Here is a 27660-nt window from a genome sequence, read left to right as displayed (position 1 = left end):
AAAAAATTTAACAGCCTCACTTGGCAAGACTAAAAGCAAACCATTCTTTCTTGCCCCTCACCCCTCCTTTTTCTTTAATCTATTGGTCCACAAAATCCCAAAGTTAGAGAATCATTGGTAGAATAAATCTATAATACTAGCTAATACTAAGTGCTTCCTATGAGTTAAGTTCTTTACATTATTCAAGATTTCAGAAAAAAAAAAAAAAACCGTGTTAGATATTTCCAAAAAGATGTATGTGTGAACTATCAATTTCTTTTACAGATAAAGAAACTAAGGCACAGAGAAATTTGTTTATGTGCTAGAGGATGATTTAAAACCCAGGCAATAGGGGCACCTGGGTGGCTCAGTCAGACTCTTGACTGAGTGTCAGACTCTTGACTTCTGCTCAGGTCATGATCTCAGAATCGTGGGATCAAGCCCCATGTCAGGCTTCACCCTCAGCATGGAGCCTGCTTCGGATTTTCTCTCTCTCTCTCTCCCTCTGCCCCTTTCCCTTGCTCATGCTCTCTTTCTAAAGTAAAAAAATAAATGAGTATTCTCCTTCTCCCTCTCCTTCTGCCCTTCCCCTGCCTACAGACCACACACATACTGTTCCCACTATCTTGTTGAACCCAAACTCATTAGATCGGCCATTTAACCTCTGAAAGTCAGGTTTTCCATATATAAAATAGGGATACTATCTTCATTGGGTTATGGATATATTCTGCCTAAGTTCTTTTCTCTCATTAATTATATAAGGTGACTCAACCTATAAAGTATTAGCTATCATGGCTAATGATAATAGGCTTTGGCCTTATTTCCACAGGTACTTTTGTTAGATGCCTCCTTTGTTTCGTCAGGAACTTTATCGATCTATAGTCACACTGTTGTAGGTGACACTATCTCACTGGCAATGGTGCATTCCTATAGATAAACAAAGAAAAGCTAAAACTCCTGAGAATGCTCTTGTTCCAGTAATTCTTTTTACCTAAGAATTCCCCTAGTATAAGAACCAACATGTACAGTAATGCATATGGTAACCCAGTAAGAATCACTTTTTGTTTCAAAATATTAATCCTCCTTGTGTAAAACATAGGTAGCTACTACAGAAATATTTTCCCCGTCTGCATTTTCCAACTCTCATTTTGTTGTTGCTCCTTCCGGAAAATTACATCTCTCTACCTCAACCCCCCTGCCCTTAGTCTCAAAGAAGAAAAGACAGCTCAATTAATAATACCATGAATTTGAACTACTAAAAATGTCTTGTCATTATGAATTATGGTACATACTTACCATACTATTTCACAGCCTGAAAAAGAATGTGTTGAGCTTAATTTACTGGTAGGACAAAGCCTCAAGACAATTAATTTACTGACCACACTCAATTCTGGTTTCTTGGAAGAAACCTCTGGATGATACCAAAACTGAGAAGTAAGGATTCAGAAGTGAAGTTACTAAAAACTAGGTGGGAATTCAATCACTATGACCTACTGCCCATTAGGACATAGACAGGAGGCTCCATGGGAAGAATGGAACGGGAAACAGTGGGTGGAGACGAGACTATCCTATAAGCTGGACTGCTCCTAGGTAATTGGGCCTCAGGTTGCCTTTGGCTGTACATGGGCAAGGGCTTTGAGGGGACCGCTCCATGTCAGATTCTTCCATGAACAGGATGATCTGCTACATGGGGGATAACCAGAAAATTATCTTCCTGGTCTGATAAATTTGGTGCTAATTTAGGGCCTTGTTTCAACAACATATTTATTTATTTATATATTTTGAGAGAGAGGGAGGAGAGGGCCAGCAGGGGAGGAGAGAGAGAGAGAGAGAGAGAGAGAGAGAGAGAGAGAGAGAGAGAAATCCCAAGCAGGTTCCACGCTGTCAGCACAGAGCCCAATGCTGGGCTCAAACTCACAAACTGTGAGATCATGACCTGAGCCAAAGTCAAGAGTCAGACACTTAACCGACTAAGCCACCCAGGTGCCCCTCAACACCTTTTGAACACTTGCTAGTATACCAGCCTCTTTTCTAGGCAAAAAAAGATAGTATTGTTGAAGATGAAAAAGACTCAAGATAATTTCAGATAGTGTAAGGACTATGAATGAAAAAGCAAAATATAACTTGGACGTAAATTTAAAAAGAAAAAAAGAAAAAGAAGAAAGAAAAAAGAAAAGCAAAATAAGTGACAACAGAAGGGATACAGGACTTGAGACCTGAATCACAAGAAAGGGTTAGCCTTGCAAATATTTAGGTTAAGAGCGGACCAAGCAGCAGATATAGCAAGCCAAGCGAAAAGGCCTTGAGATAGAAACAAAACCACCATGGCCACAGCAGCGTAAGCAAAGGAAAAATGAAACGGTCACAAGAAGGCAGAAGTCTGATCATAATAAAAAATTGGTAAAGTGGGAGGCCACTATGGGTTTAAATAAGGCAGTCCCTGGTCTCTTCAAATCCTAAAGTAATCACCTTTCCTGCCATGTTGAGGATGGATGGGATGAGGGCAGGGTGGGGGAGGCAGGGGCAGAGAGGCTCCACAATAGTCAAGCGAGAAATAGAGCCTGGCCTAGGAGAGTAACAGTGGAGAGAAGAGGCAAGGTACAGATTCAGAAGAGCCCACAGGACTTGCGTAGAGATTAGAAATGGGGATGGGAGAATGGGCTCCAGGACTTCTTTCATTTAGACAAATGTTAGGTAGTGCCGGTAGAGCTGGTAATGGAAATAAGTAGCTGAGTGCTGAGAGCAACCGGTTTGGTTGAAACAGTGAGATTTGTTTTAGTTAGGTAGGTCTGTAATACTTATAAAGGTGAAGGTGCAACACTCAGGTGCTCAGGGAGGCAGGCTGGATATACAAATTTAGAAGATATCAGAAAATACTGAATGCCATATGGATGATGCTTTTTGTCCCCCTTTGGAGAGGCAGAGCTAGGAAGTACAGCCCAGACCAGAGGTCAGAAAAGGAAGATTTGGCAACTATATGAGCAGTTGGAAAAGTAGAAGGAAAACCAGGAGTGTGGTTTCATAGACAGTGGGGAAAAAAAGTGTTTCAAAAACAATGAAGTAGACAACTACTGAATCTGCTGAAGGTTTAGTAAAATGAGGACGGAAAAGTGACTAGGTTAGAACCATGGCAAACACTGAAGACTTTGACAAGTGCAACTTAAATAAGATATATTCTCGAACTTTTTGCTTAAGTTAATTCTACTAGAAGATTCTACCATTACAAAGTGTGGTAGGCAGACTAATGGCCTCCAAAAGATGGCCATGCACCCCCACCCCCTGCTCCAGTCCAAAAGATGTCCATGTCCAAATCCCTGGAACCTGTAAATATGACCTTACATGGCAAAAAAGAGTTTGTAGAGGTCATTAAGGATATTGAACTGGGGAAATTATCCACAAAGGTCCAATGTAGTCACACATGTCCTTTTAAGTGAAGGACAGTGACAGGAGAGTCTGAGATTTGAAGATTACACTACTGGCATTGAAGACAGATGAAAGGATGATGACCCAAGGTCAGTGGCTTCTAGAAGCAGGAAAATGCAAGGAAACAGATGCCCCCCTGGAGTCTTCAGAAGGAATGCAACCCTGCCAACACGTGGACTTTTAGATCAGTGAGACTCATTCTGGATTTTTGACCTCCTTAACTTCAAGACAAATTTGTATTGTTTTAAGCCACAAATCTGTGGTAATTTATTACAGCATTACAGCAGCAATAGAAAATCAATACACAAAGGATACCAAACTGGTTGTTTCCACAGCCTGGTCTGTATAGTCAGTATATATGACTACAAAGAAAAACAAGGTTAGCCTTAAGAATTAAAAAGTAAAGTCTCTGAAAACATGCCTTTTCTTATTAAAAACAAAAGCAGTGGGTGCCTGGCGGGCTCAGTTGGTGGAACATGACACTCTTGATCTTGGGGTTGTAGGTTTGAGACTCACGTTAGGTATAGAGATGACTTAAAATTTTTAAAAACTCTGGGGCACCTGGGTGGCTCAGTCAGTTGAGCATCTGACTTCAGCTCAGGTCATGATCTCATGGTCCATGAGTTCAGCCCTCATCGGGTTCTGTGCTGACAGCTCAGAGCCTGGAGCCTGCTTCAGATTCTGTGTCTCCCTCTCTGCCCCTCCCTGGGTCACACTTTGTCTCTCTCAAAAATAAACATTAAAAACATTTTTCAAAATAAATTTAAAAACCTCTTTAAAAATACAGAAAAACAAAATAAAAACAAAAGTAGCTATCAAAAGCAACATTAATCTGGCAAAAGCTGACAACTAAAATGACTTACCTGAGTAACCAGTATGTAAAAACATGCTAAAAGCTTAAGAACTTGACACTTTATTCAACACGGTCAACCAGAAACCTGACCAACATGAATAGCCTAGTTACAAAAGAATTATAAGGCATGGTATGACAGAACTTCACGCCTGAAATCCTTCAACTTACAAACTTAGCTCGAAACAACTTTTATAGATTCCAAGCTATATGCCACCCAATGATGTGGAAGCATGTATCTGTGTTATTGTCTTTAGATTTTTCTAACCCCTAAGGAGAAGAAATCCCCTTGAATCATAAATTTCATGATTCCAATCTGACATCTATAAATCTCAACTTATTGAAGGTCAGTCAGACTCTTACTAGAGTCTAAGCAACCCACGGTACATTGATAATATTGCTGCAGCTGAGCGGAGAAGCAGGCGCGGAACAAGCGGTCACAAAACCACCATCCTGAGACCGTGGGGATTATCAGCGGCTCTCCCCGTGCCATGCCTCTCTTGGCCTTCAGAGGACGTCATGGCCTACAGGGCTTTCTTCTGAATACCACAAATCCCCCCAAACGTATTCTCTGGTTGGTTATTTCTTTTAAGGAAAGTTATCAAGGGTCATTCACAAGATGAATACGGAGAGAAAAAGCAATTTGGCAGTGATGTTATTCATTGGTCTAAAGTATTTTCCAAATTACTGGTTTAACAGACTCCTCATACTTAAAAAAATAAGTACAAGTCTAAATCCAGTTGACCCATTTTATTATAAGGTTGGTAACAAGGCTTTTTGAATGCCATCTGAACTTAAAGTAAAATAAAACATTGCAGGTGTACAATTATCCCACGTTTATAAAATATTTGCTATCTGTATATACACATATAGGTACACAAATGCGCATTAACGCTCAGTATATTTTAACAGATTTTGGGGGGATGGTGAGATTTTAAGTGATTTTCCTGCTTTCCGCCAATTTTGATTTACTATTTTTTTTCTTATAACTAGCATATATCATTTAAATAAGTCATTATTCTGAATTTCTTTTAAAAAGCAAGTCAAGCATTTCCATCCAAAGGAGGAAGAAGGAAGGTAAATGCAAACCCAGCAAAAAACATGGAAATTTTAAAAATTTAGTACAAATAATTGAATTTCAAATTCAGGAAACATGTTTACTACAAATTCTTTAACCACATTGTCTTTTTGATATAGTTATGATGTAGAAAAGCTTTCTGGCAACTTCCATTTATAAACTCAAATCTCCCAAGAAACAAACATTGTTTTGTTTAGAGGCATTTTATTTAGACAACTAAAACAATTAGATGTTCAGAAGCAGTGTACAATGAAAGAGAAATCAAACCAGTTACTTTATCATGAATTCCCTCTTCTTTACAACTAAAGCAAAAGGAAAAAAAAAAAGGCTTTCTGCTTTTAAGGGAAACGTCAGAAAAATAGGCCAATATATTTTTCTTCTCCATAATAACATAAACGGCTACAAGAAATCTAATTATAATAAGAGAAATTGGATGTTGGCTTGCACATACTCATTAAAAAGACAACAGGCCATCATACCACAAGAGCCTACTTCCACCTGCCTTCATGTGAGACTCTTGCGTTTTCATGTACAGGTAACAAACACCAAGTTAGTTCCAGCACTGGAGCTAAGTCATATTCCCCATAATTTACTGCTCATGTTTGCCTTAAGCAGAGAGTAACTCCGGGAGGCTGATGCTTTTCTCTGCTTGCTTGTTTTAGTCCATAAGTTGTACATTATCTGCAGCATATGCCCAACGCTCAGGCCTTAACTTCAGGAGTTGAACTATAGATAGAATCTGAGTTCTCTGAAGCAATTTCTTCTGCAATGAAAAAAATAACAATGAAAAACACCCCACATTAGTCAACTTAATAAAGAAAATTTCTGTGTAAATTTCTGTGTTAACCACATTTCTGTGTAATAAAGGAATGAAAATTTTTTTGGTAAGTGTGCTGGTGACGCGAGGCAAAAGAGAACAAGGGCACAAACCATTAATGACTAGACTCATGTCACTGAAAATGCAATGAAGAAAGAGTTCATGTATTTCACCCATTACACTCTTACACTGTAACTTAACTTCCCAGGGGACCCTCTGCTGGGCTACACTTTCAGTGACTCCAACTATTGAGTAAACACTGAATTAAAGTCTTATCTTTGGAAGACCTGGCCGCCTCCTTTATTCATTCAAAATCAAACAATACTTTATGATCAGTATACCTTCCAATCTGTAATTCTACATTTGGGAAGTAGTATGTCCTTAATAAATGTTACAAAACAATTACAACTGCAACAGCTTGTATTTTTATTTTAGCAACTGCCTCATAAGTTAGACTCCACTATAAGAGTAACTACCTCGAATCCACACTACATCTCCATGCCTACCACTATGCTATAGATACTTAAATATTTGTTTTATGAACATGTGTATAAAATTACATACATATAATAAACTTTCCATTACTTAAGTATGTCCATATTTAGTAAGTGTCCTTTGTCAATCAATAAAACTCATCTAACCCTTTAATTTACATCCCCCAGGACTCAACGAAAGTTCATTCATCAGTATTTACCTAGCTCCTCTTCTGTTGTCTCTGGAAAACTGATCTTTGGCTTTGCCAGCTCACCACTATCTTCTTCTATGGAAAGAAAAGCACTTCATGATTATGTGAATAACTTCCAATAACTTCCAATATTTAAAGAAGAGTACGCATTATTCTAAGCAACGAGCTACAACATAGGAACCTCTTTCTTAATAATTAAAATTCTAAAATATTATGTGTCTCCTCAAAGTTCGCTTTTAAATTCATACTACAACTATTTTGGGATCAATAACTAAGTATTTTTATTAAAAACATGTCTACCTTATTAATAAGGATCTGTGAGTAATACCATTCAGAGATTAAATACATTTACTTATAAATTCTTTATACTGCCCTCTAGCAAAATTTGAATTAGGTCCATTCCATTCACCAAATGATCAAGTATAAAAACAAACAAAAGAACAAAAAACACAACAAAAAACTTTAACCAAACAAAATAACACAGTAGCCAATTTATAATCATGGGCTTCTCTGCTTCAACCATATTATAGAATTTAAAATCTATAGGCGACAGAAACATAGAAATAAAACTAGTGATGAAAAATGACACAAAATTATGAAGTTTAACTTGATAACTTTGTGGGCTTTTTAAAGTACAGGGCTTCAACTTCCAACCCCTAGATTAAGATTCACATGCTCCACCAAGTGAGCCAGCCGGGGGCCCCATAAACTTGACAACTTTGAATACAAATTCTTACCAGGAAGCACACATTTCCAAAGGCCGTATGTTTTTCCTACCACAGTCTGCCATAGTCTCAATGTTCCATCTTCAGAACCACTGGCATAAAGTTCTCCATCAGGACTAAATCTCACACAGTGAATAGGACCAAAGTGTCCTTTGTAGGATTCTGAAAAAGAGGAGAAGGGCTATTAGATAATTTAAGACTTAAATAGTGGCTAAGTATTGATACACTAAAGAAAATACTGTCTTTTATTATTGGGAAGATGCAAAATTCTCAAGTCCAAATTCAAAGAGCTAAACCTCACTAAAAAAAATGAAGTGATTCTGGTTCGCCTGGTTGACTCAGTTGGTTAAACGTCCAACGTCAGCTCAAGTCATGATCTCATGGTTCATAAGTCTGAGCTCTGTACTGACAGCTCGGAGCCTGGGGCCTGTTTCAGATTCTGTGTCTCCCCCTCTCTCTGCCCCTTCCCTGATCATGCTCTGTCTCTGTCTCTCTCTCTCTCAAAAATAAATAAACATAATAAAAAAAAAATGAAGGGCACCTGGGTGGCTCAGTCAGTTAAGCATCTGACTTCAGCTCAGGTCATGATCTCACAGTTTGTGAGTTCGAGCCCCACGTCAGGCTCTGTGCTGACAGAGCAGAGCCTGGAGTCTGCTTCAGATTCTGTGTCTCCCTCCCTCTCTGACCCTTCCCCACTTCCACTCTCTCTCTCTCTCTCTAAAATAAATTAAAAAAAAAACATTTTTCAAAAATCAAAGTGATTCTTCTCACAAAGTGGTACATAATGTCTACCATTTCTCAATAAAATTACCCTCTTAGAATTTTAGCGCACATTATGGTTTCGTATTATCCCTCAAAAAAAAAAAAAAAAAAAAAAAGAGGCTTCATGTCCCAATAAGGACGAAGGAAGGGAGTAAATTCTACAGAAAACAGGTCTAAAGTCTCAGTTCAATCCCAATTTCCACATCCTAAACTCACTGCCTATTTACCAGGAAACCAATTCCTATTATGACTACGGAGAGCCACCAGATGGAGCTCTTTTATACACGTTGCCTCTTAATTTCCTACCAGACTATCTGGATTCTACTATTCATTCTGTCACATGGAACATTAAGATACAAGCTCAATGCTGATCCTTAAATATTTTAATCTGTGGAATTTAATGAGAAAATGTACAGATCAGTAGTGGTGCTGTTCTGTTTAAAGCATATCCTTGTTTATGAACTTTTCTCATCTACTTTCTAAATGCTAATCATCTTATTAGTTTTCAAAGTCTTTATCAGACCAATGCTCCTGTTCTGTCTCCATCCATTCAACTCAAGGACCCTCATCTTCCCCCATCTCTGTCCAACCAGAGAATATCATGAGAGTATTATCACAAGAGAAAAGTTTTCATGAGAGTAGAAAGAATATGAGAGGTTTGTAATGAGAATAGCTGGATCAAAGGTCCAGAGTTCACTAACTGTAACCTCAGATCTCAGGCAAATAATTTACTTCTTTTTCAAAAAGAATAAAATACACGGCCAAAACATTCTGAAACCTTGGAAACTGACATTAAATAAAGATAATGAAAAAAAGAATCTTAATTGGGGCATCTGGCTGGCTCGGTAGAGCACCTGACTCACGATCTTGGGGTCATAAATTCAAGCCCCCACTTTGAGTGTAGAGATTACTTTAAGAATAAAAGAATCTCTTATTTAAAAGTCATTTATACTCAAATAATAAAGAGTGAACCATAAGCAATTATATGGTCCCTTCACCAAACTTCCACTTATCCAACCCAAATCCATTAGCTTCCCCAAAGAAACAAAACATAAAGTTGTCTTTTGCTCTCGTGTATAATTCTAACAAGCTTAATATCATTGGGTGGTAAAGCAGGAGAGTTAGAAGAAATAAAGTAGCAGCTTATGGAAAAAGGGATTATAAAAACTGAACACACTAGCTCAAAAAGCAAAAACTATTTTGGGAAGGCTAAAAGTAGATACTGAGAGCAATGATTATGAAATACCTACATAAATGTAAACCTAGATCACTTCTCGGCCTTTTGGCTAAGATCAAGTGTAGTATCTGTTCTTATCAGTTTAATAAATGTAAACCTAGATAAATGATTATTAAACCTAGATAAATGTAAAGTTAGGATGTATGTCAACTTCAAATTAACTTTACATGTCCCTCCCCCTCCTTTACTAAGGACTATTATTATGAAAATGGAAGCAAAAGTCAGACTCCAAAAAAACCCCAAAATCTCCTCCAATTCAGATCCCAAAGGTATCCCTATAATAGGTCACAGCTGTTTCCCCCCCCCCCCCCCCCCCACACACACACACACTATTCTCTACAAACCTTAGAGATTCTTACGCTGGCAAAACAGAGGAGCCAGATAGACGGGCTACATACTAGCACTATACTTCACAAAGAACAAACACCCTTACAGCTGCTTAACGGAATTTTGATATAAGACTGCCTTGTTGTATCCTCAGATAAATATACTGCACTACTGTATAGAATATCAGAATACAATGAACTTAGGTTAAAAGGAAAAGGTAAAATTTAGAGTTCAGTATACTTTGTTTGTAGTTCTACAAATACTTCTACCAAAAATGGAAAAAAGTCCTTTATTTTTTCGCTTGGAAATAGCAAGCTTTAGTTAGCCATAAAATTTGCTAACTGAGGTGTTAACTACTAAAACCTAGCATTTGACAAATGTAAACACATCATTTTAAGGGAAGAAAAAAAGGACAACTCACCTAATTCTTCTCCACTATTATAATCATACTTATAAAGTTTAAAGTCTTCACCACCTGCAACAAGAAATTCTTTCTCAGGATGAAGAGATGCAGAATTGATGGTTGCAGGAGCTTCAAAGGATTTAATTGGGTCCAAACTGGAAAATAATTTAAATAATATTTATAAACGTTGAATACTGCATAATAATACCAAAAAATAATTCAGTTTCTTTTAAACTGTTCCTAATTTCTGAAACACAAGGAATAATTACATCTTCATTTAGTCAAACATAAATAGAGATGTTAAAAAAAAAACAACAAACCTCTAAATAATATTAGCAAAAAAAGTTCAGAAAGATACTATGCCCAAGCGGAGCTCATACCAGAAATACAAGGCACTTTGGGCAGCGAATGCCTTCTTGGAAATGACTGTTAGCTAATTAAAACAGCATGGCTAATCTATTTGGATTTTTACACTGAACAAAATGTAATTCTGTATTGTTTGATTTTTCCATGATAACCATGCATTATCTTTGTAAACAGAAAAAGGTTTTACAGTAAGTAACATAATGGATTATTTGTACATTATTCTCAATTGCTGAAAATGTATGAGCTTCTGCAACAACAAAAAACCTTCAGTGCCATAAAAATATAAAACTGCTAAAGATGGCTCAGTTTTTAATATCAAGCTTTAAAAGAATAACCAAATTTAAAACTACAGCTATATAATAAAAATCAATGCACAACAACAGCTTCACCTGAGTATCAATGAGTTTGGACATCGGCTCTTTTCCAGTCTAATCCTAAAAGTCCTGAAAGGCTCCAACATAAAACATCAAGAGCATTCCTGCTCCGAAATGCCACCACCCTATTCCCATCATCACACACTACATACAGAAATTCAAGTTAGTCATGACTGGTGCAGGATCACTGAAGAGCAACCTTCTGCCTTGAATGGTAGAACGTTCAGTAGGCCAGCAAACCTCTGCCACTGAAACAGGATCCGAGGTGCTGATCTAAGCAGGGCTATGTGCTGCCTAAATCCACAAGGGACCAATGAACACAGTCATACAAATTAATGGCTCCGGGCAATTGTATTCTATTACTACCACTTCACTGTGGGTGCATGAACTCCTTTACATTCTTAACTGCTTTTCTCCGTTTTTACTACCTCCTCTTTCCTTTTGCCCTCCAGTAAAGCTCAACTGTGCAAGTGGCCCTTCTGACAAAAGGTAAAAGACTGCTGGTTGGAGCATAATGTGGTATAATCTTTACAGAAATCATGTATGCAAAGAACTTTATTTATTTATTTACTTACTTATCAAAGTTTTTATTTATTTATTTTGGGAAAGAGAACAAGCAGGTAGGAGCAAAGACAGAGAAAGAGAAAGAGAATCCCAAGCAGGTTTTGTGCTGTCAGTACAGAGCCCAAATATGGGGCTTGAACTCAAACCAAGAGATTAGGACCTGAGCTGAAATTGAGTTGGACACTTAACTGACTGAGCCACCCAGCCGCCCCTACAAAGAACTTTCCTACCCTTTGAACTGCTAATTCATATAAGGAAATACTCAGGTTTCTCTTACAAGGAAATATCAGAGATGTACCATAAATCACTGCAGCGTTAAAACAGGGAAACTGACACATGATTAACACCTATTATGTAATACACCTACCAAAAATATTTTCAAACAATTTTTAATAGCTGAGAATAATTTAAAATAAAAAATCTGAATTACACTCATAGGACCCTAGTAACTAAAGACAAATGCCCACATGAACACACACATATAATGTTATAAAAGACTAAGACAGAAAATAAAACTACCATTAACATTCTGGCATCTATAGTTGAAGAACTGTGGGTAAATTTTTTTTTCTATTTCCCAAATTTACAACAGAGGTATTAACCATATTTATGGTCACAAAAAAAAGAGGTCTGTTTTTGGAAAACATCACTAGGTCTACACAAACTTCAAAGAAAAAAAAAAAAACAGTTTCTCTAAAATTTTAAAGGGAAAATTAATAAGAGAATCAAGATCACAGTGGTTTTATACAGTAATGAATGTTAATTATAGCACCAGTCTAGCAATCCTTTTAAGAAAATTATCATTTAAAAGTTGTTAAGTTTTACCAATGTCCTAAATATCTGGAAATTAATATGATTAATTCATCAATATTCCAAATTCTTAAAAAACATATTGTTAATGGTATGGAAATATTTCCTCCTATATTATGTAGTATAGGCTAAGATTTGTTTTGTAAAGAGTTAAATACCTTTCACATTTGCCTTCTAATTTTTAAGTTACCAACAAAAAAAAAAAAAAAAAAAGAGAGAGACAGAAAAGAAAAGAAAGAAAAATTAAGGTATTTCTTGGACATACCTTACTGCACTATGAAAAGCAATAGATCGTCCATAAGTTATTACCAAGATCTCTCCCTCAGGAATATATTCCATACTGCTAACAGACATATTAAAATTTAGAGACTTCACTTCTGTCATAGTAGCATGATCCCAAAGGCTGCAAAAAAGGAAGAGGAAAACAGTGGTATTTACTCATTTAAGAGAAGTGCGTAATTCCCAATTATACCTACAGATTAATCAATGAGAGAATAATCACAATTGTGGTACAACAACCTTCATTCCAATTCACAAATTATAGATGATACAGAGAATGTTTGGGTTCCTATACAATGATAAATTACTTGGTATCTGGTTGGTGAGGTCAACTTTAACACTTACACATACCTCCCAAGCAATTTAGCAAAATTACACTGTTAAGACATATAAATCTTAATTTTGCCATTCTAGTGTCACTCTAAATAATGGTTCTTATACTCTGTATTTGTGAATATGATGACAGCTATTATATATTACTACGGGAGAAAACAATCAGCACAAAGAATTGTGTATAGAATTTCAGGACTTTCATGGACTCCCTACACCCAGCCTGTCCACTGACTCAGGTTAAGAGTACGTGCTTATAAAGATATCAGTAGTTTTAATTAAGTGTCTTGTGGATTCTGCTCTAGGTTTATAATAGTAAACAGACAGCTCCAGAAAAATGTTATCTATGTACAGCTTAAGTTTTAAATTATTAAAGAAAAATTACTTACCGGACAGTTTTATCATCAGCTGAAAGAATCTGTTTATCCTCACTGCACCATAAAGCTTTTTTAATACCAGAAGTGTGACCACTGATTTCCTTAGGTTCTTAAGATAAAACAATTTAAAATTGTTAATATTTCATTTTCTTAACTGAGCAACATTGAAACAAATATGTAAAAAGAAAAGAAAAAATAAATTTTAAGTAAGACTGCCAACTTTTCAAAGCCCAACACAATACAAAGTTACAGTTTATAAAAGAACACATTTAGTTTTTCTGCACTGGATGGAAAACTTATTCGCATAACAAAGAACCCAAGAACTATGCTGTTTTTTATCCTCACTTGGGACTGAATATATCACTCCCTCCAGGCTACTTTCTGCTTTCAAAAGCATTACCATTACTGTACCACAATGAAATAAAAGAAGCTAATCCAACATCATCACTAACACTGGGACCTTCATCCAAGTCACTGTTGGTAGTAACTAACAGGAAAAAAGAGGGAAATAGAGGCTGACAGAAGAAAAGGAGAATAAAAAGCAATGTGGCAATTCCCAAGAATATTTTTTTTTAACTTTATTTATTTTGAGAGAGAGGGAGAGAGAGAATCCCAAGCAGGCTCCACACTGTCAGTGCAGAGCCTGATGCAAGAGTTTAAACTCAGGAACCACGAGATCATGACCTGAGCCACCCATGTGCCCCTCCCAAGAATATTTCTACGCTGAGAGCAAAGCACCCAAAAAATAGGAACCTGTCTCCATTGGGAGACTTTCCCTTCAAAAGATTAAAAAACAACAACAAAACTACTCAGTGTTATCTTTGGACAAAAACATGCTGGAGGCAAAGCTAGTCAACACTACTTTGATTTGGGGCAAGTTACTTAATCTGTCGAAGTAAAGGTTACTTAACCCTTTCATTTCTTCATCTGTATGATGGGATAACGACAGTTACTGTACCTCATAATTTGAGTATAAGGACCAAATGAGAATATTCATCTGAAGCTTCTAACCCGGTGTCTGACATACAGTAAAACTTCAGTTAATTGCTGTTATTTCTATTGCCAGTACAGTGCAAGAACCACTTTCAAAAATCAGCTTTGAGAAAGGTAAAAGATGAAAAATATCCACCAAAGGCCTGAACTACCTTGCAGAGTCAGATAGACATGCTGATTGTAAGAGGTCCAAGTACTTTGCTATGTTTTGGCTTCAAGTTATCAAAGAGAATGAAGAGAAATACTTCCAGATGCTAATGAAGAATCACCTATAAATGTAGTCTGTTTGGTCACCTTAAAAATGCTTTTAGGAAAGAGAGTATCTTGAGAATAATTATTTAATATCCAATGTAGCTTTGACTTTCACACAAACTTTGGAAGTTCACAGATTTATGAATAAATAATAAATACCCATGATACAAAATTTAAGAGACCAACTTATATAAAACAAAATCTTGTTCATCATAATTTCATAGCTTTTGAAATATATTATAATGTGGCTAGAAAAGCATTAAACTACTACAAAATAGACTACTACAAAATGAATATCTGTACCAGAAAAGAAAAGGTATCTTTTACAACTTCGATGCAATAGAGAATTCATTAGGGAAATGATCAATTTCACCACCAAAAACTTTACAATGTGTATACCATAAACCTATTTATTTGAGAGACAGAGAGAGAGAGAGAGGAAAAGAGAGAGAGAGAGGAAAAGAGAGAGAGCATGCATGCATGAACAGGGGAGAGGGGTAGAGGGAGAGATAGAATCTCAAATAGGCTCCACACTCAGCATGGAGCCTGATGCAGGGCTTGATTCCACAACCCTGGGATCATGACCTGAGCCAAAATCTCAAATAACTGAGCCACCCAGACACCCCTATACCATAAACCTTAACTAATAAAATTTAAGGGGCACCTGGGTGCCTTAGTCTGTTAAGTTTCCTACTTTGATTCAGATCATGATCTCATGGTTTGCTGAGTTCCAGCCCCACAATGGGCTCTACTACCCTGACAGTGCAGAACCTACCTGGAATTCTCTCTCTCTCTCAAAATAAATTAACTTTTTTAAAAAATGTAAAAGCAAGCAACAAATTAGAATACAATAAAGAACCTTAAAACCAATAAAAAAAGATGAACACCACAACAGATAAATTGGCAAAAAGTACGAACAGGCTATTCACCAACAAATACATTAAAATGGCACTCCATAGTTCTTTAATCTCATGAATAATTTTTTTCAAGTTTACATTAATACCACAGAAACATTTTTCTTCTACTGAATTGAGAAAGATACAGTTAGTTATCAGTGTTTGCTAGAACAGGTTAACTATAGATATATTTTTTACACTTCTGTAGAACACACTTTAGTAATTCCTACCAACAGTTTCCAAGTATACCTCCTTTTTGTCCCAACAATTCTATTTCTATGTAGTTATTCTACAGAAACAATTGCGGAAATATTTGCAATTAAAAGGATGTTAAGCATAACACTACTTATAAAAAGATTTTTTTAATGTTTTTATCTCATTTTTGAGAGAGAGAGAAACAGAGCACGAGCAGGGAAGGGGCAGAGAGCGAGGGAGACACAGAATCTGAAGCAGGCTCCAGGCTCCCAGCTTTCGGCACAGAGCCCGACGCGGGGCTCAAACTCACGGATGGTGAGATCATGACCTGAGCCAAAGTTGGATGCCCCACCAACTGAACGGCCCAGGCACCCCAAGCATAACACTACTTATGATATTTAAAATCTGTAAGTAGCCCAAACAGGTCACATAGTAAGAGATTTTTTAATCCACTTATCCATAGGATGAAAATGATACAGTCATTAAAAACAGTGGATAGAATATTTCAAAACATGAAAAAATTGTGAATTGCAATTTTTAAAATTTTTTTAAATTCAAAAAAAAATTTAAAAATCCTATTAATACATTCACATGGTTCAAAAATCTGAATATATGTACACACTAAGAACTTGCACCCTTCTTACCTTCTACAGATAACCACTCATTCTTACCAAAAAGTAGTAACAATGCTATGCATCTTTTTAAACTTAATATGATAAAAATTTAGCAAAATAAGATTTTAGGTTGTAAGAAAAAGATACAAGTACAATGTAGCAAATAAATGGACATTATAAAAAAGAGATTTGCATAGAAAAAAAAAACCTGGAAGAATATGAACCAAAAACTAAAGATATTAACAATGATTAATACTGGATTATGAATTATGTTTTCATTTTTTTCTTTGTGACTATCTTTAACTTCCAAATTTGAGCACTGAACATGATTCTTTTTAATCAAGAAAACTTATTTAAATTACAACAAAATATAATACAGGTATAAATTATGCTTACCTGCTTCAGGTTTGTTCAAATCATATATGCGTAACAGTTTATCCTGTCCCCCGGTTAATAAGTAATTACTATCCTGAAAACACACACAAGGAAAATGTTAACAGATTAGCCATTTTAACAGCTATATCTTTCTGAAACTTCTTCAACACCAACTAAAATCTAAATAAAGTTCACCGACATCGGGGCGCCTGGGTGGCTCAGTCGGTTGAACATTTGACTTCAGCTCAGGTCACAATCTCAGAGTTCATAAATTTGAGCCCCACATCGGGCTCCGTGCTGACAGCTCAGAGCCTGGAGCGTGCTTTGGATTCTGTGTCTCCCTCTCCTCTGCCCCTCCCCTGCTCACGCTCTCTCTCAAAAATAACCTTGAAATAAATAAAGTTCGCAGGCATCACAAAGAGATGTAAAACGTACCAATTCTGAGAAGATACTGTAGAACATTTATTCTTTTCGTAATTGCCTAAATTTCGTAAAACCCTTTAAGCTCTCCAGTTCAAGTGTATTACACCACCTACCACATGAATCTTCTCCATCTGCCTTATCCTGCTCCCCTCCCCACTAACAAACACTTCTTTGGTGATCTCAACTTTATCCTCTCCCCTCTGAAAGTAGTTAGGAAACATTATTGGCACATTTTAGATATTTGTTGCTACCGACGGAGAATTCATCCAAGAGTTCCAGGGTATCTCAGGATTAACCAAATAAATAAATAAATCTCTATAGCTTAATATGCAATTATATTATCAAATATAAGGCAATATACACCTAATATCGCCCCAAATATACAAACCAATCAAATATACAATGTCACTACATCCTATAGTAACAGCAATTTCACTCCCTAAAATAAATTCTATTTTCTGATACCTGCGTAAAATCCACAGTCTTGACAATGTGTTTATGAGCCAGCGTCATCAATTCATCTCCTGAGACAGCATCCCACACTTTGCTAAAAGTAAAAAGAGTGAAATTAGAAGAGAAATATAATGGTAATTTTGATGATTACCAAGTAAGTTAGATACATGAAATGTTATATAAATGTATTACGTATCTCTCATTATCTTTAGTATCCCTCACTGTTAAGAGTTCATTTGATTAAATAATTTAAATGATTCTAAAGAAAAATATACCTGTAGAAGCCATGTAGCGAATCTAATTTTGACAATGAAAAAGATCTACAAATTTAAGTAAATGATATCCATGAACCAACCCATCCTTACCTTTAGCCTACAGCCATAATATCCTTTTAGCAAGACTACAAAACATTTTAACCAATTTTAAGTTTCATCTTTCCAATTTGTTTCTCTAGTCACTAGTCTCACTTACGTGCAAAACAAACAAGCGAAAAACAAAAAATCCTAGAAAAAATTTGCAGAAGAATGAAAAGGCCACATAAAATTTTATATCAAGACAGTAGAGAAGAAAATATTCTCTTCCTCAAAGCTGACTCTTAAATTCTCAAATTCTAGTCCAATTAACTTCCCCCAAAGTATCAGCCTTTGATTATATAATGCTAAAACAGGATTTTTAATCTCTCAACTGCCTGTTTCCCTGACCCACTCCAACCCAAAGTATATGTGTGGTTGTGTGTCTATACAAATATATATGTATGTATGCACACTATAAGAGGTTCCCCAGGGCGCCTGGGTGGCTCAGTTGGTTAAGCGTCCGACTTCAGCTCAGGTCACGATCTTGCGGTCCGTGGGTTCAAGCCCCGTGTCGGGCTCTGGGCTGATGGCTCAGAGCCTGGAGCCTGCTTCCGATTCTGTGTCTCCCTCTCTCTCTGCCCCTCCCCCATTCATGCTCTGTCTCTGTCTCAAAAACAAACGTTAAAAAAAAATTAAAAAAAAAAAAAAAGAGGTTCCCCAAATAAAAAAGCTTAGAGAAGAAAAAAACTCATTTTCTATCAGAAGTGATTATTGAAAAATAAACAAGAAAACCTTGCTTACTGGGAAAAGAACTGTTAAGAGTGAACAAACTATGCTCCAAAAAGATATTCATTTTAATGTAACTGACATTTATTTTTAAAAATAAAGGGAACCATATACAGTGGGGGGCAGAGTGGGGGGTGTGGGGGAAGCATGACCAAAGCAGCAGCATCCAGGGTGCCAATATATCTATAGTCTTTTCCATCCTATTTAGAAACACTACTAAAATTGAAGATGACCCCTTCTGACAGTGTGTTCTAATAATCACTTCTACTAACTTTGGCATATTTCCATTATTCACAGTAACAATCCTAAAAAGGGTTTATAGCCCTAAAAATAATCTAGAATAACCTAAATGTTTTCTAATGTATTTTTCAATCACCAGATGTGAAACTGATATTAACTAGCTGGCTGAGGGGTTCAAATGAAAACAGTGAAGGATCATTAAAACAATACCCTTTCATCAGCGAATCATGCAGCATTTACATTCTGCACAACTCATGAAGTACCCGTCATCTCCCTAAACTACTGATTCACCTTACATCCCCTGTTTCGTGCATATAATATTGTTATCTGTTCAATACTTTTCTTATCCTTGGAACAGACTTACCATATGTCTCAAAAGAGGGGTTGCTTAAAGTTTAACAACAAAAAAAATTAAGTTATTTTAGGTGGAAAAAACTGCCCAGCTATCTTAACATGACCAAGTCATCAAAAAGGAGATAATTCCACCTTCAATTTATTGGCAACCTTATTCAGAGAAAAATCGATCTTTCTATTGTCTTTTACAAGTGAGAAAAGTGACCATACACTGTTTACCAATGGATTGCTGGGCCTAACTCCAGATCCATTTAATCACCCTCTGGAACAGAGCACAGTAACCTTCTCCACTTTAGGCACCCTCTCCAAATGATTTTAAGAGGAAAGTGGAGATGCTAAGAAAAGGATCATGGGAAGTAAAGCTTACATTAGCTTCATGAATTAAAAGATATAAAGAGGATAGAGTTTCAGGAAATAGTGTACTTATCACCTGACTCAATTGCCCGAATTATCTCAAGATAGCATTCCAACTGACCCACAGACCAGCTCTGCTGAATACATTTTCTCCACAAGAACAAAATACACCTCTAGATACACATGACATTAATGAATTTTATGAGAAACATAGGAAGGGTGAGTGCTTCCCAAAAATTATTTATACCAACTATGATTAATCAGGTAAGTGGGGGAAGCTATTCTTTAGCTGGATCAGGTTCCGTAACAGCAAGTCCCATGCAAATCATTAAAAGAGATTATACACAAGGCTCCTACTCCTCCAAAACAGACACTGAACAAGTAAGGGGTAAGACTCACCTACTATTTATTGAAGCATCTACTAGGCAAGAGACGCTGTGCTAAACTCCAAGGATGTAAATGGAGAAAGATCTCTCTAATCCTCCCAAAAACCATGTGGTCTTATACCCATCTTACAGATACGAAAGCCAAAGTTTTAAGAAGCAACCCATGATCAAACTGGAAATACACAGCATGGCTAGCACATGAACTCAGCCCTCACCAAAGCGAATGCTTATATCTATCTTTCCCACTCTATCATGGCACCTAAAAGCCTTAAGGGGGGGGGGGGGGGAAACAAAACCAAAAGCATTTAATATTTAAATCTATTCAACCCTCTTGCACAAAACCAAATAATTTCATGGCTTTAGCCAAATAAGTTCCAAAATTGTACATATGATTTTGGTCTAGTGGGAATGGTAGCTATCACTGCTACCTTACACATGCAACACTTACATACTCATTCAATTTTAGGCAATGTTCTAAATATTAGAAACATTTTAACTCATTTAATATTCACAACTGACACAGGAGACAAGCATTATTACTATTCTCATCTTTATAGATGACGACACTGAGAAAAAAGAGGTTAAATAAATTCCCAAGGTCACAGAACTACTAAATGCCGGAAGGAGGATTCAATTACAGAATCCGGTTCATGCTTTTAATGCTACTTGTAAACACAGACATTGAGACTTGAAATGTTAAGCACAAAAACAACACTGAATACCTATCCACAGGTATTCCTGTGGTATCACAGGAATAGGTATCACACGTCCTCAAATGTGTGATTTGGGTTATTAATGCTCTATAAGTGACCTAAATAAAGATAATTGTTCCTCTGGCAGCAAGATAAAATCCTGACTACTCTTTCCAAGACTCTAAGTATTTAAAGTGCCATACTTTTTCACACCTTTTTCGCTCTCCATTTCAGAGGCGTTATCGCATGAACAGTAATTTCTATCTAGCTCTTTATCTTCCCAAGGACTGGCATTATAATTTGGTCAAATGCACAAACGAAGGCTCTTCACAGATGTTACAGAGACAGGCATCCTTCCCAACAACTTTTTGCACAAGTCTCTTAAAGATCAGAGCAAGCCCATCAAGCAGGAGGTGACAAAACATTTTGCTCACTAATTAACACTGACAGGGCCCAGAATTGAGGTTAACAAAAATGTATCCTTTCAGAATTGCAATTCAAAAGCTTGTTTAATGCTAATGTTTGCAGTGTCTAACATCTTGTTCCACTTAAAACTTCATTGTATTTTTTTAATTTGAGAGAGAGAGAGAGACTGTGCAAGCTTGCGTGAGAGGGGGAGGGGCAGGAGGGTGCGAGGGAGGGAGGGAAGGAGAGTGAGAGAGAGGGAGAGAAGTAGAGAGAAAGAAGGGGGGGAAGAGAGAGAGAGAGCGGGAGGGAGAGAGAGAGAATCTCAAGTAGGCTCCATGCTCCCACAACCCTAAGATCATGACCTTAGCTGAAACCAAGAGCAGACACCCAACCGACTGAGCCAGCCAGGAGCCCCAAAACTTAATTATGTTTAAAATACCACTTTATTAACTATTCACTTATTACACCAGACTGGGAGCTAGTTTCAACAATGACATTTTTAATATCCTCATCCCAAATGTCTGAAGTCTACTAGAGTTGAAAACCTCAGTTTTCTACCTCTGTTATAAAATCAGTGACTTTCATTTCCAATGACAATGTTCCTACTAGACTGAGCAAAAAACTCTGGAGGAGTTGAAGTGGAAAAAAAAAAAGCTAACCTCTTGGCAATCAGACACAAGTATTACAGAAGCAAAACCAAGATCTGTGATTAACCCATTCTTTACCGTCTACTTTAGAAAACTTCCTGAAGTTATTTATGCAACAAATATTAAGTACTGAACAAGCCAAGGGATATAAAAAATATAAGACATGACCCCTGACTTTAAGAAGCAACAACACATAAATCAATTATGTGCTATCAAAGTGCCAGAAGTTTTAATACTGGGAACAGTGTGAGCCCAAGAAGGAATGAATGGGCACTTTCACCTGATTGCACTCCAGAAGTCTTCCGTCTGAGAATCACTTTTACCAAATTAAATAAAAAAAGGTGAATGGGAAGGACATGTTACAAGTATGCACGCTCACATCTACAGTAACATTTGACCTGAAGCTGTTGACATTACAGGATTTATATAAAATCAACAGCTCCTTATTTTATCAGGATTACACACAATCACAGCAAGGCACAGCACAAAGCCTTGTAACAGTTACGCATAAAGACGTAACAGAAATCTATTCATTGAAGTACAGACAAACGTTCAGGCTGACATTTATAACTTTTGTTACTGCTCTCACCATCTCAAATTTAATCCCGGATAAGCACTATTATCTCCCTCACCTTGTTTTAAAAACTGTAATTTATTTAATTTTACATACAGTAGAATTCATTCTGTGGCATAGAAATCTACACGTTTCAACAAAGGCATAGTCACATATCTACTACTACAATCTGTCTTTTTTTTTTTTTTTTTTAACGTTTATTTATTTTTGAGACAGAGAGAGACAGAGCATGAGTGGGGATGGGGCAGAGAGAGAGGGAGACACAGAATCTGAAACAGGCTCCAGGCTCTGAGTGGTCAGCACAGAGCCCGACGCGGGGCTTGAACTCACAGACCGTGAGATCATGACCTGAGCCGAAGTCGGACGCTTAACCGACCAAGCCACCCAGGCGCCTCTGTCTTTATTTTTTATAAATACTCCTAACATAGAATTACGAGAGAGAAAGGAAGGAAGGAAGGAGACTACTTTTACTCTCCAGAGTTGAGTGTAACAAAGTCTACTACCATACAATTGCTCTTGACATTGCCTTCATCAGTTTACACATTTAAGTGTCTGTTAAGTCATAAACACAATCAGAAACTAGAATACCAAGACTATATAAAAAAATGAAAGTGCCCAGAAGGGGAAAGTGGGTCTTTACAAGTCACTCTAACATATGCAAAGGCCAAAAACCAAAATAGGTAAGATGTATTTTGGCGACAGTAAGTTTAGTGTAACTAAACCACAAGGCATATGGTATGCAGTGCCAGAGATGTCGATAAACCAAGATGAGGCCAAAGTGTAAACTGGCAACAACTGAAATTTAACGTTTAGGCCAGTGGTTCTAAGGCTGGACATCAGAACCACTTAGCAGAACTTCAAGGAAAAAAAACCAAAAAACTGATGCTGGGGGATGTGGGGGCCCCACCTCCAGATCAATTAAATCAGAATTTCGCAGACACATACATCTGAATAATTTAAAGTTCTCTTGGGTACATGCAAGGTCAGGAACCACGGAAACTGCAGAGGGAAGAAGGAAGATCATTAGAGAAGTGACATGATGAAATCTGTTATTAGGAAGATTATGGAAGATAAAAAGAAAGGAAAGCTACTAGTGGTAGGGACATAAAAACATCATAGCCAGGAGATATGCTGCTATAGAATTAACAATGATGAGGGGCGCCTGGGTGGCTCAGTTGGTTAAGCGGCCGACTTCAGCTCAGGTCACGATCTCCCGGTCGGTGAGTTTGAGCCCCGCGTCAGGCTCTGTGCTGACAGCTCAGAGCCTGGAGCCTGTTTCAGATTCTGTGTCTCCCTCTCTCTGACCCTCCCCCGTTCATGCTCTGTCTCTGTCTCAAAAATAAATAAACATTAAAAAAAATTTAAAAAAAAAAACCGATAATGTGGACGTAAGGAAGAAATCAAGAGTAATTTAAATTTCAACCTTAAAAAACTTAGAAAATAAAAAGCAATGGAGTTTGGAAGTTTTAAATATGTGTAAAGCCAGTTAACAAAAACAGAGAATGAGATGGGGCTAAAAATCCAGGTCATCAGCACTAGGGAGCCACAGAAGTGTGCAATATCACTCAGAAAGCACATGTAGTGCAGCATTTGTAAGCACGACCCTCCCAAGATTCGTTATCTAAAGTGCCTGTTAACAATGCAGGTTCCTGGGTCCTAATCCAGACATAGACAATAAGTCATTTAAAGTCTCTGAAAATTGGTGAGAACCACTGAAGAGAAAGAGGCAGAAAGGACTAGAGGTTTAGTGAGATCAAACATCATGTGCTCTATCTGGTAGGCACTGAGTCAGAATTTTATGAATAACTGAAGTTGAAGTTTTGAGTACTTCCATTAACACAATCCACGGAGATCTCCAAAACTGGCTGTTTCGGCTATACTTACGCAGTGAAATCCGCAGCTGCTGTAGCTGCTTTGGTGGCATCCTTATTCAATGTTGCACCCCAAACAGCACCCTTATGACCCAAAAATGTTCCAATCCAGTCTCCTGTATCTCCCTGACGTAGCATAGGCTTCCCATCTAAAACACATTTAAAAAAGCATGTTATTTCGAAGTTCAGATTACTTAAAATCTAAGACTCGAACATAAAGTGATTGTGTTAAATCACAAAGTGGAACACTGCTTTTATTGTTTAACTATTCTCATTCACTGAGGTCACTATGAAACGTCCAGAACTAAATTAACTGAAGAGCTGAGCCAGACATGCTCACTGAAGTGTCTGTAATTCGGTAGGAAGAATACTGATCTATGTTAAAATAATGTAGATTTCAGTCTTATTTTGGACAAACGTCTTAACCTAAATCTCAGTTTCCAATTGAAGAACGGGACTACTACCACAAAGGAATGTCCAATGAAATAATAACAGGAATGACAAGTCTCTGTAAAATAACGAAAGGTATTACTTAGCCTGGCCTAGTTTCTTCATGCCCCAAATCCTTGAAAGATTATTTACAGTATTTGATGGCCGGGGCGCCTACGCAAGCGTACAGTCCGGATGCTCCAGAAATAGCAATAAAAGTAAAATGAGAGGCCTAGACGGGGGGAGGGCAATACTTGGCCTCACCAGAGGATCAGAAAAGCCTCTCTTGGCTCCAACTACGAATCCCTATTTTCCCCATCAGACCATGTTGGCCTCAATCTCAAAGGCTGAGATCTCCCTTCGGCACTGGGGAATACCTTTGGAGCCAGTCCTACCCGTCAGGGATCTGGATCCAGGGGCCCTGCTCACCTTTGCAAGCGCTGATTAAGAAATAGCCATAGGGCGTGATGCCACTGAAGGCCAAATCAACCACAGGCCGCGTGTGGCCCGAGCAGGTGAGCGGAGTCTGCCTCATTGCCATGGCGGCGGCGAACCGAGCGATCCGGCTGCGGAGCCGAGGGTCGTCTGCTCTTTTCTTTCCTCTGCCGCAGAGCCTCTGGCTCAAGGCCCCCGCCCTGACACTGGGGACTGGGGATGGGCCGAGAAACAGGAAAAAGAGGCCAATCGGGCAGCAGCGAGGTCAGGAAAGGGTTTGGGGATGGGCCAGGGTGTCTGCGACGGGCGACCGACAGCGGCCAGGGAGGGAAAGGGAGGGAGGGAGGAAAGTAGGGAGGGGGAAAACCGGAGAAACCGCGGCCAAGACCCGCACGGTCCACACCGGTACCGGCAGGAAGTGACGATACCAATGACGTCAAGCGTCCGTCGGAAGTGACGATCTAGCAAGAAGGCAAGTTTGCCCGGTGGAAGAGCTAATAGGACAGCAGTGCGCAGGCGCTAGATCAGCACACGTTGGGCACATGACCCTGGTCCCGCACCGGCCACGTACGGCGCCTAGAGAAGCTCTAGACTTTGCCTTGGAGTCTCCAGTTCCCAGCTTTGACCAGCCGAAACCGGTCTCGTCCCTGGGCGGAGTTTGCTGAGTCGAAAGCTGTGACTGCCCTTCTCGGAGCCTGGACCTGGCGGCCCTTGTGGATTATGCGCCAAGCAATCCAACTGGCTGGACCGTGCTTGTTATCTGAACAGAAAAACAGAGTTGTTCCCAGCAGCGCCCCAAACCAGCAAACTTCGTCTAGGAATTTTTTTTTTTTTTTTTTCAGTTCTTACTAAACAACTACATAGGCAGCTCCTCTGGGATTGTCTACAAGTAAGGCCCTTAAGAAACGTGGTTTCTCCAGGCACTCATAAAAATTCCAGTAGTGTTAGCGATTTAGATATGAGTGTTAGGTGGTTTTAAATACAAATAAATTTATATTACTTTCTCTTTTGAGGACGTTGAGGGACACTAGTGCAATGGTCCCCAAACTTTGATGAAATACTCACCTCAGTAAAATTTGAATCTGCACTCCCATTACGGAGATGATGTGCGTATTACATACATGTACGTTACAATTAGGCAAAAACGTAAATACCAGAAGAATCTAAAAACTATAAATAGAACCTCGGGTATTATTTTCCTACAGGCAGCCCACTTCGGGCAGGGGTATTGCTGCTCTGTAAAACAATCAGAACTGTTGATACAAAACTTTTGTAAGCAGGAAACGTCCTTCCTGGTGCAAGTTTCTTTCCTTTTAATATAGACTGTAAAGGGAAGACAGATTTTTGTGGCTCTTTCAGTACTTTATCCCCAAGACCATAATATTTTAGCACATACCAATAAATCAGCACAAATGACTGAATGTTTCCTTCATTTTTTTTTTTTTTTTTTGGTAATAAGCGTGTATCGCTTATTCAAGATTCAACTCTTGAATGGAGACTTGAAGTACTTTCCCGTTCTATTTTCTTAGCATTTTGTTCACTCATTTACAGTACAGACTTACTCTATATGTTTTCCATTATCTTTGGTCTTACTCCCTCTGTGGTCCAACACACACAGACTCCACACACTTAAATTATGAGCTTCTTTTAATGGCAATGGTTATGGCTTTGTCATCTTTGTACTCTAGTACTGGAAGAGTGAATGGCATTTAGTGGATGCTCAACAAATGATTGTTTACTGATTAAATAACTATTACTGATGGCGGTAAATGAAAGACACAACTCAAAGCAACTAGTCAGTAAAATATTAGTATATATCCACTAGTTGCTCATCGGGTGTAGATAAGTATATAACTGATAACTACCTGTCTCTAAAGAATGTATACAACTTTATATAATGACAGATGGTACTACCCTTATGGTGGTGAGCATTGCATAATGTATAGAATTGTCGTATCACTATGTTGTACACCTGAAGCTAATATAACATTGTATGTCAACCATACTTCAATTTTAAGAAAAGGAAACAGGGAAAAATGTGTTTTTAAAAAGTGTACTTCCTGCTCATTTGGATTCTAATTTTTGAAAGTAATATGTATCTGGATCAATGGTGTAGACTTCAAAAGCAGTTTAATATTAGAAGACAGATTAATGCAATTAATATAATGTCACTCCAACACAGCATTCTATTAGATGTTTAGATAACCCAAATAGGCATGTGTTGCAAACCAAGTTACAAATCTGCGATTATTTAAAGATTATTCATGGAGATTAATATATAAAGAAATATGTTTTAAAGATCTAACAAATTATTGGAAGTAATGAATGTTTAGCAAGGTTGCTAGATTAAAAAAAAAGTATCAGAAAACTAATTGCATTTCTATAACTAGCAACAAACAGAAAATGTAATTTTTAAATGTGCCATATAAAATAGCTTCGAGACATAAAAAGTACTTGGGAATAAATCTGACCAAGTATGTTTCCCAGCAGGAAATTCCTGGCACACTGAAATGTAGAAATGGAGAAGAAGCTGGCACACTGACATATAGAAAATGTAGAGTTTAATGAATGGAGCATTTACTAAGATGTAGTCAGGATCAAAAG

At 37.7% G+C, this 27660-nt stretch overlaps 1 protein-coding gene, 1 long non-coding RNA gene and 1 pseudogene across 4 annotated transcripts in view; 2 read left to right on the top strand and 1 right to left on the bottom strand.

The window, feature by feature from the left end:
• Positions 1–4987: 4987 nt before the first annotated feature.
• Positions 4988–25469, bottom strand: STRAP (serine/threonine kinase receptor associated protein). 2 transcript variants are annotated; one of them, XM_060658268.3, is made up of 10 exons: positions 25051–25469; positions 24206–24341; positions 17600–17681; positions 16733–16805; positions 13399–13495; positions 12666–12803; positions 10305–10441; positions 7570–7719; positions 6842–6904; positions 4988–6093 (listed from the first exon to the last, which is right to left on the bottom strand). In XM_060658268.3, the coding sequence occupies exons 1-10, from the start codon at positions 25160–25162 to the stop codon at positions 6032–6034; spliced, it is 1050 nt and encodes a 349-aa protein (XP_060514251.1). In that variant the 5' UTR covers positions 25163–25469; the 3' UTR covers positions 4988–6031. The 2 variants fall into 2 exon arrangements, with proteins under 2 accessions (XP_060514251.1, XP_060514250.1); XM_060658267.3 differs by having other exon boundaries at positions 6842–6907; positions 25051–25467.
• Positions 9586–9758, top strand: LOC132660517 (U2 spliceosomal RNA; annotated as a pseudogene).
• A 38-nt stretch (positions 25470–25507) lies between the features above and the next one.
• The window catches only part of LOC144616936 (uncharacterized), a 63432-nt gene continuing 61279 nt past the window's right edge, over positions 25508–27660 (top strand). Inside the window, exon 1 of one of the 2 annotated variants that reach the window (XR_013556856.2) lies at positions 25508–25945. This is a non-coding gene — a long non-coding RNA (uncharacterized LOC144616936). The remainder of the gene's footprint in view (positions 25946–27660) is intronic. The other variant, XR_013556855.2, reaches the window with a different exon arrangement.

Source organism: Panthera onca, chromosome B4 (assembly GCF_046562875.1).
Source record: "Panthera onca isolate mPanOnc1 chromosome B4, mPanOnc1 haplotype 2, whole genome shotgun sequence".
NCBI lineage: Eukaryota > Metazoa > Chordata > Mammalia > Carnivora > Felidae > Panthera > Panthera onca.
This window is presented reverse-complemented; position numbering and strand designations above follow the sequence as displayed.